This window comes from Galeopterus variegatus, unplaced genomic scaffold (assembly GCF_000696425.1).
Source record: "Galeopterus variegatus unplaced genomic scaffold, G_variegatus-3.0.2 Scaffold486, whole genome shotgun sequence".
Classification (NCBI taxonomy): domain Eukaryota; kingdom Metazoa; phylum Chordata; class Mammalia; order Dermoptera; family Cynocephalidae; genus Galeopterus; species Galeopterus variegatus.
In genome coordinates, this window is record NW_007726597.1 from 251,694 (window position 1) to 260,957 (window position 9,264).

The window sequence follows — 9,264 nt, forward strand, 5'->3', positions numbered from 1 at the left end:
GTGCATGAGGGAAGGGTACTGAGTGTGGCCTCAAGAGGTCTGTCCTGGTGGGTCAGTTCTGGTTTCACCCTAAGCCCTGCAGGGGTGAAGCAGAGGTAGAAGTTTAATATGGAGAAATTCCTGTTAAGTTAGAATTGGCCAATTGCAGGGGATGGCGTGTAGAATGCAGGGATCCAGGGCAAAGTCTATCATTTATTCTGGACGTTACTTGACAGCCATCAGCTGGTTCCCACCTTTGCTCTCATGGGGCTTGTGGTCTTTGAGAGGCAGCAGATAATACCTGATGGGGTTGTGAGCAGTGTCCTGTGCTTTGAGGGAAAACTAGAGCTGGAGGAGCTATAAAGGGGACCTTGTAAAGAGAGTCAGAAGGATGAGTTGTCAGAAGTGAGCTGTGCCCTGAGTACAGACAGTGCAAGGGCCTTGATCATGGGATGTCCCGGAAGTGGGCTGGGCCAGGCATAGAGGGTGCCGTGGGCATGCCTGGGGTGGGGCCTGGCATGAGAGGACAGGACTTTGGGCCAGTGCCATTGAGCCTGGTTTGTCTGCCACCAGATGATCAGTCTTCTTTGGAGGACATTTTATGTCAAAGATAGGGCTCAGGACTTGGGTTTTGAACATCTTGCCTGGGAATCTGGCAGCCTCAGCAATGTGAGGACCACCTCTTTGAAGTGAAGTCTTAGTTTTGGAATACCCCTGGACCTCGGATTCGGGCCTGTTCCTTTTTGCCCTCCAGTTGGTGTATGCGTGGTGTCCCCAAAGAGCAAGGTTTTGTGGACCGCTAGGTGGGATTGGCAGGTTGGGAGACCCCATGTCGCTCTCACTCGCCTGCCATTGGAGCTAAAGCCTTTGGTAGGATAAACTAAAACTCCCGGCAGGCCTTGGGATCTAGAGGTGGCTGAAAGTGCATCCTGTCGCACTGGGGAATACCAGGAGCTGTAGTTTCTCCTACACGTTGTGTCCTGGAGTTGTCAAACACCCAGCTGAGTACTCCAGTGGGGTGGGGAGTATCTTGAGTCTCGGACTCGCGTCTTGAGTCTCTGAGCCCAGTCCTTGGCCACAGGTACCCACCAGCGTGAAGGGCTCTAGCACATTAACAACTCTGCCACCCTGAAAGGTGGCACCATCACCCACTGACACCGAGACTGTTGGATTACAATTCCCGGAAAGCTGTGCGGCACTGGTTGCCCCACCTACAGGAGAGCCAGTCTCGAGGTTCCCTGGGAGTTGTAGTTTCTCAAGTGTCCACTGCGCGGTTTACCTTAGTGTGGCCACCTACCCTTGTGGAGGTTGGGAAGAGGCCCTGACTGCCTTGACCCCCCAGGGCTGATGGGAAATGGAGTTCTCAAGTGAGAAAATGGAACTCCCAACTTCTCCCAAAGGTTCCAGTGTTAAGGAGTCATTGAACCAAGAAGGTCCTGGGAAATGAGGTCTCTGGGTAAATAGAGGGTCCCACCACTATCTCACTCTTTTCTGCCCACCTTCATGGAACGAACCCATAGGTATCGTGTGCGTACTACGTAGAGAAGTAGCTGGCTCTTTGGAGATGCAAGGCAGGAAAGGGCATGGTGTGTTGGAGTAACTGACACTAGGCAGGTGTGCCTGTGTGGTGGTGGTAAGCAGGGGGTGGGGGAGTGGTAGGGGATGGGGTCAGAGGGGAGGCATATGGGGTTTGGTCAACCATGCTGGGGGCTTTGGATGTATCCTTAATATGGGAAGCCATCCAAGGGCCTGAAGCAGGAGTGTGATGTGTTTGGATTGAGGTTGTAGGAGGAGCCTCTGACTGCTGCAAGGAGAATGATTTGGAGGTGAGCAGAGGAAGCAGGGAGGTGAATAAAGAGACCGTGCAGTCATCCAGATGCAAGATAGTATGGCTGTGGAGGTGGAGAGAAATGGACCCACATCAGACATTCTGAAAGAGAAACCAATAGGACTTGCAGAGAGCTGGGTCAAGTGGTGAATGACAATACCACTTACTGAGATGGTCAAAAAGGAATTTGGGGGCAGGGGGGTGGAGAATCAACATAGTTTTGCTTTGGCCAAACTTAGCTGGAGATGCCTGTGGAACATTCAAGCCAGACTCAAGTCACCTCAAAATTGGCCTTCAGTTTTATCTCCAAGTTTTCTTCTCCCAAGGATTAATGATTGTGGTTTCCAACTCCCTCCTCACCCATGACCCCAAACTCCCAATCCCCTTCTTACAGTTTGAACTGTGACACACACCCTGCCCCAAATTCATATATATATATATATTCGTGGCTGGCATGTACAAGGATCCGAACCCCTGACCTTGACATCATCAGCACCACCTCCTAACTAACTGAGCTAACCAGCCAGCCTTAAAATTTATATATTGAAGTCCACACCCCCAGCATCTCAGAATGTGATCTTTGGAAATAGGGTCATCGCAGATATAATTAAGATGAGGTCATTAGTGTGGGCCCTAATCCAATGCGGGTGTCCTTATAGAAGGGGGATATTTTGACACAGAGACAGACACATGGGGAGAAGGCCATGTGGAAATGAAGGCAGAGATCTGAGTGATGCATTTACAAGCCAAGGAATGGCAGAAACTGGGAGACAGACATGGAACAGATTCTCTTACAGCCCTCTGAAGGAACCGGCCACTGACACTGGTTTTGAACTTCTAGCCTCCAAAACTGTGAGACATTAATTTCTGTAGTTTAAGACACCTAGTTTGAGGTACTTTGTTATGTCATCCCTAAAGAACAAATATACCCCTCCTCCCCCAAATCCAGGAGTCTAGGTCCCCAACCTCATCCTTCAGACCCGGGAGTTGGGTCTCCAGGCCCTCTTCCCTCAGACTCAGGAGTCCTGGCCCTCACTGCCTTCCCTGGCTTGGTTCCATGCAGCACCCACCCTCAACAAGCATGTCCCAAGATCAGTTCAAGCAGTGCCAGGTCTACCAGCAGAGATAGTATACTTAATCCTCTCACTCTCCCTTTCCCCAATCCTCTAGGACTTACATGTGACCCTAATGCCCTCATCACCTTAATTCCTAAGCCAGAGTCTCTAACATCCCAGCTGGATACCCACTCCTTTCCCCTTCCCACCTCTCTCATCCCAACTACATCCCTCCAATATGCCAGTAATCTGGTTCCAAGGTAATAGGGGACAGGTCAAGGCTAAGAAATCAGAGATGCAAAGACAGACCCACTCAGAGGGAAAAAGATGAGCTGGAGGCAGAAACAGTCTAGGGGAAAAAGAAGAAAGAAACAGACAGGGATGGTGGTTTAGCTCATTTGTGCACAGTGTTATAACACCAAGGTCAGGGGTTCAAATCCCCATACTGGCCAGCCACCAAAAAAGAAAAAAAAGACAAAAACACAAGGCGGAACAACATAATAGAGACAGAGGTGACAGGGATACAGACAAAGAAAAAAGTGGAGACAGGGAGGAACTCAGACAAAGAAATACAGACAGGGAGGAGACAGCCAAACAGAGAGACAGAAAACACAAAGTCAGGTGGAGACCAAAACGGGCAGGGAGAGAGGGAACGGAAGGGACAAAAAGAAGAGAAATGTGAGCAGGACGCAGTTAGGGTGAAGGCAAGAGATGAAAATGGGGGGGGTAGGGGGTGCCGTGGAGAAACTGGTAAACTGAGGCAGGGCTACCGTGGACAGGTCGACCCTGACCTTCAAGGGTCAGGCAGTGCCCATGTAAGAAGGTATATGGGATGTCATGGTCCAGTGTGGCCATCAGCAGGTCATTTCTGTACCCCCACCCCATCAGCCCCTGACCCTGAGACAGCTTCTGGCCATTACCCCAGCCCGCTTTATGGAAACGCAGCTCTAATCACAACCCGCCACCTTCCCCAACCCTCACTGGCTCCATGTCACCTCTTGAACTGTCCATTGAAGCTGCAGTCAAAGTAGGGCGATGCGTACACCAGACACAGAATGGAAACAAAGAAGATAAGCTGGGGCCTTGCCACTGCGTGGGCATCTCCACCTCCCTGAGCTTTGATGTCCCATCTACCAAACAGGGCTGTGAGGATGGTGACTTCTCCTGGGTAGCACTCCCTGAATCCTCCCCTCCCCACTTCTGAAACACACAGGCCCCACACGTTCCTCCAAAAAGTTGTTTTTGTCTTTTTTAAATAATGTGAAAATGCCACGCAAAGGATTGAACGAGAGGCCCCTCCAGGGGCCAGGCTGGGGAAGCGGAGACGCGAGATGGGGGTGTCCAGGTCCCCAAAGCCTGGGGCCCCTGTCTGGGGCCCAGAGTGGGTGAGGAGGGACCCCCGCTGTGCCGAGGGGCTCCAGGCCCAAAAGAGTTCATTTCAGTTCCAAGAAAGGTGGCTCTCCAGGGAGGGGTGAAGGGCATCTTGCCTCACTTGGCACCGAGGGGGTCGGGGAGGTCAGGGGAGCCATCCGGGGGGCTGGGTGGCTGGGGGCCAGGGCCTCCCATTTGGCACATGGTGGGGGAAGGGGAGGGCCCAGCCTCGGGGGCCTCCCCAGAGGCGATGTCTGTGGTGGTGGCAGTGGCTCCATCGTCCACAGAGGATTCTACTCTCAACCCCTCTTCTGGGGGTACGGGGGGGTCAGGTCTGCGGAGAGTCAGTTCTCCACGGGGCCTGAGGGCAGAGAGAATGGATAAAGAAACTGAATTAATCGGGGGACAGGCTCATGGCTTCCAACTCATTTAAAGTGAAAGCAAAGGCCCACAAGTCCCTGCATGATGTGCTCTGTCCCTTTTCTGTCCTCACCTACTCCTTTTCTCCTCCTCTGCTCATACTGACCTCCTCACTACTCCTCCAATGCTCTAGGCATAGTCCTACCCCAGGGCCTTTATACTCACTGCTCCTGCTGCCTGGAACACTCTTCCCATGTAACTCTGGCCCTTGCTTCAAAGTCCCTCCTCAGAGGAAGCAGTCACCCCCTGACACCCCAGTCATTCTATCTCATTTCCCTCTGATTATTTTTCTCCATGCTTCTCACTCTGGGATAACCCCAACCATTGTTGAAGAGCTTCCTATCTGCTTGCTCCTCTAGAATGTAAGCTCAGTGAGGACAAGGACTATGGTCACTGCTATGTCCCTGTTACCCAGCCTGTCACAAAGCACCTTTCTCCCCTATGGAAAAATCTCTCCTCATTAGCCTCTCACTAAACTTTCCTACGATTCCTCCTCTGGCCTTCCTGAGTAGAATGAGAGTCATACCCATTCCACAGTCCAGAAAACCAGGGTCTGGGGGTGAAGGTTCTCACTGAGGACCACATAGCAGGCTCCCTCGCTATCTACTCTGTACTTCTTACCTGGGGGGCCTAAGTCAAGTCAATGCCCTCCCACCATCCCTGAGACTCAGTTTCCCTCTGTAAATGGGAAGCATAACCCTCATTTATTTTCAAAGGAGTGGGTAGACTTTGGGGTAAGTGGCATCACTCAGCACCCAGTACGTATCGGTTAAGTGGACAAAGCCACTCTGAGCACAGAAACAGGGACTCCACCTTGGGCCTCCATGCCATGGTCTTGAGAGACAGATGGGCTCAGCACCTTCCCAGCCCACACTGCACAGGGAATATTTGTTGACCAAGTGAAGGGATTTGGGGTTTTGCATGACTGAACCCTCCGTCTCTTTTCCTGGTGATTAAAGGTGAAGTCATCCTTGCTTGCTGGTCCTGCTGCCCTCAGACCTGACTTACCGCTTAGCCAGTGTCCTCATGCCCTGGAACCCACCACACCCTGTCCTCATGGGGGCCCTGAGATGGGGGCTTCAGGGAAGGAATGACATTGGGGTGAGGCCTGAAGATGCAGCCAAGTAAAGAGTCAGCCACCGCCACTGCCCTTCCTTCCCTTGACTCTTTCTGCCATGTCCCCTTCTATCCATTCCTATGGTCCTGGCTCATTATTCTCTCCACGCAGACCCTCGCCTCAGCCTCTCCCCAGTGTTCCAGCTTCCACTCTCCCATCTTCAGCCCCCACGTGGCCCCAGAGGGTCTTCCTACACCCAACCCTGTCTCTGCCCCTCCCCTGCTTACAGTCCTCTGTGGCTCCCTAGCACCCCCAGGACAAAGTCCCAGTCCCCCAGCCCACCCCAAGCCCTACCTAGTCTTCCCTGCCCACTCCTACCTCACCCCCTCCACTCTCCACACTCTCTAAGTAAAGGCCAGCCACATTGGTATCCCTTCTGTTCCTTGAACTGGCCAAGCACTCTCCTGCCTCAGGCCCTTTGTGCAAGCTGTTCCCACTGCTAGAATGCTGTCCCCATCCCTTTCACCTAGTTAATGACTACCAACCCTTCAAGTCTCTGGTTAAGTGACACTTCTACTGGGGAGACAAAGCCCTCTGCTCTTCTCATCTGCTTTCTCAGCAACCCTAGGTTTACAGTTATTCATTTATTGTGGGACTATGTGGTCAATGTTTGTGGCAGGACAAGGCAGGGCTCACCAGGTCTTGCTCAGCATCAAATCCCCCATGCCCAGCACAGCATCTGCACACAGTGGAAGCTCAATAAACATCTACTTAATGAAATGCAATAACAGCTAACAGAGGCTTCATGCTGCATACACAGGAGGATTGAGCCATTGAATCCCCTCAACACTGTTATGAGTTAGATATTATTATCCCTATTCTACACGAGGACACAAGCACAGAGATGGAAAGTGACTTGCCCCAAGTCACACAGCAGAGAAATAGCAGGACCAACACCTGGACTCAGGCAAGAATCAGGGGAGTAGGAATGGAACCCTCCCTGTAAAGGTCCAGTTGCATCTTCTACCTTCTCAGTTCCCTTCTCCTGGAACACCTGCCAGGCTCAGCACAAGCTCTGCATCCAGGGGTGTTCTCTGGATTGGAAGCAGGGGGCAGCAGAGAACCCAACCCAGCCCCAGTCCCGCGCATGAGTGTTGCCTGTGCCCTCCTCTCTGAGAGTGACCTTAACTTCAGGTACAGTTAGAAACTAAAGGTGACATGACCTTCTCCCAAGGTGGCCATGAGGATCAGCTATATTGCATATGGGAAAAGCCACAGGAAAGGAACCTGACAAATATTGACTACTAGACAGGGCACTGACTCCAAGGCTAGGCAGTCCCAGCTTTAATTCTGAATCCTCACTTCTCTCTGTGCCTCAGTTTTCCCTTTTGTCAAATGGGGACGAAACTGAGAATCCTCCCAATGGGATTGTAGTGAGGATTAAATAAGTTAAAATGTGGCAAGTACACTGCAAGGTCTATGTGAGTACTTGCTAGGTGTTACTTGTTATTGTTATAGAACTCCCTGGCCATATCCTCTCCGCTCTGGTTCATATTAACCAGTTTTGAGCATGCTGGTTTCCTCTCTCCTTATCTGCCTCTGATCAGCTTGTCCCCACCCCATCCCCAAGGGAGGTGGGATCGTGATCCTGCAAGTGCCAGACAGGAGTCTGAGCCCAGAGATGGGATAAAGATGAGCAAGAGGCATGGGAGATCCTTACAGGAGGGGAAACTGAGGCTCAGAGAAGGGACGTGACTGCTCAAGACTGATGGATACCGCCTGGTCTGAGCTGGTTCCAGAGGTGGATGGGGTATCACTTCTGACTGGGGGTGGGGGATGTAGGGGAAGGAAGAGACAGTACGGAGAGGAGGGAAATTCAGAGATGGGAACAAGGGTCGGGGGAGACGGATGGGGACATAAAGAGATGGGCAAAGGTGGGGACAGGGCAGAAAGAAAGCCTGGATCACGGTACCTGCGGGCCGGGCGTCGGGGGCCCGGGCGGGGGGCCCCGGGGTCTCCAGCGCAGGTGAAACGGAGAAGCGGGAGAAGCACAGGGGGGGGCCTGGTGGGGGGAGGAGGGGGAAATCCTCCACCCACTCGAAACTGCCTCCTAGCGGGGGCAGAGGAGAGAACGTGGTCAGACTCTGTAACTCCAGTTCCCGCCCTCCGCTCCTGCCTCTCCTCAGGCCCCGCCCCTCGCACCACCCGCCCCATAGACCCCGCCCCCAACTCTGCCCTGCCTCCGGCCCTTCTCCTCACCAAAGCCGCTGTCGTTGCTGGGAAATCCATCTCCGGGGGTGGCGGGGTGGGGAGGCGTCGGGGGCGCTGGGGGCGTTGACGGGTCCGAGTCCCCCTCGGGGGGGCCCTGGACGCTCAGCTCGTTGGTTGGCGTCTCCTGTGAAGGCAGATTAGGGGAAACGAGGGGGGACGAACCGTCACATTCCACCCACCGTATTCCCAACAAGCAACAAAACCCGCTAACATTTCTGGGGCTTCAAGCATCCCAATTTATAATCACTGAATCGCACTCTCTGAAGTGGTGGCTGAAGCCCCCAATCTGCCTTCGAAGCCTTGGGCCAGTCTTCACCTCAACCTGGTTTGAGGTTCCTTACCTGACTGCTGAATCCCGCCCACAGACAAGCCCCACTTACAGCTAAGCAGCCCACCTCAGGAATTCTCTGCTTGCTCGTTAACGTGCTGCCTGCACGGGAACCTCACCCCATCTCCATCAGTCCCACCTATCTCCAAAATCTAGGCCACAGGCGTCCAAATTGAGGCCCAAGAATTTCCTGTTCCTACTGCCCTCCAAACTCCTACCCCATCCGGTGCACATCCCTTTCCCGGATGCGATGATCGCGTCCCAAAGCTCCTAAGCCGTGCTCTCAGAAGTGACCCCGCTCCAACCCTTTGTTTCAGGGGCTCAGGCCCCAGCTCTTGAGTCTGTTCTCATTCATCTCATGACCTCAGCCCGGTATGCACCCCGTGTATAAGCACCGACGCACCCTTTTTCTCTTAACACTATCCCCCTCAACCCCAGTTACTCTTAACAATCCTCAACCTATCACTCTAAGACTCGCCCCGGTCATTAGGTTCACCCCTCCCTTACCCCACCCCAAAATATCTTAACACTACCTGCTGCATCTCTTAAGTCCCACCCACAGCCTCTTCACGGCGCTGCCCTAGTGGGTAAGATCGACCCAGCTCTGGTCGACAAACTCCGCCCCAAACCGCATAGGCTCCGCCCCCCGCTATCCGGGCCACGTCCTGGCTCTCGTCTCAACACTTTACCCCTAGCCTCTTCAGGCTTCGGTACTTGACTACCAAGCACCCCCTTTCCTTCCCTCACTCTCCAGGCCTCTCGCCCTCCAGGCCCCATTACAGGACTCGCCCACACCCTGTCCCACTCCCGCTCTGGGCCAGCCCGTCCTCTAGGCCCCGCCCCATTCCCTGGCCCCACCCTCACACTCGAGGCCTCATTCCCGTCTTCCGGGTCCCGCTCCGTGCTCCGACCCGTCTCTCCGCAGGCCCCGCCCCCGCCCAGCTCGCCCCGCCCC

At 53.6% G+C, this 9,264-nt stretch overlaps 1 protein-coding gene across 1 annotated transcript in view; it reads right to left on the minus strand.

The window, feature by feature from the left end:
* Positions 1-4,350: 4,350 nt before the first annotated feature.
* The window catches only part of LMTK3 (lemur tyrosine kinase 3), an 18,622-nt gene continuing 13,708 nt past the window's right edge, over positions 4,351-9,264 (minus strand). The window contains exons 12-14 of the mRNA XM_008569330.1: positions 7,970-8,105; positions 7,683-7,820; positions 4,351-4,544 (exon numbers count right to left, since the gene is read on the minus strand). Of these exons, the coding sequence (XP_008567552.1) occupies positions 4,351-4,544; positions 7,683-7,820; positions 7,970-8,105 (468 nt within the window). The remainder of the gene's footprint in view (positions 4,545-7,682; positions 7,821-7,969; positions 8,106-9,264) is intronic.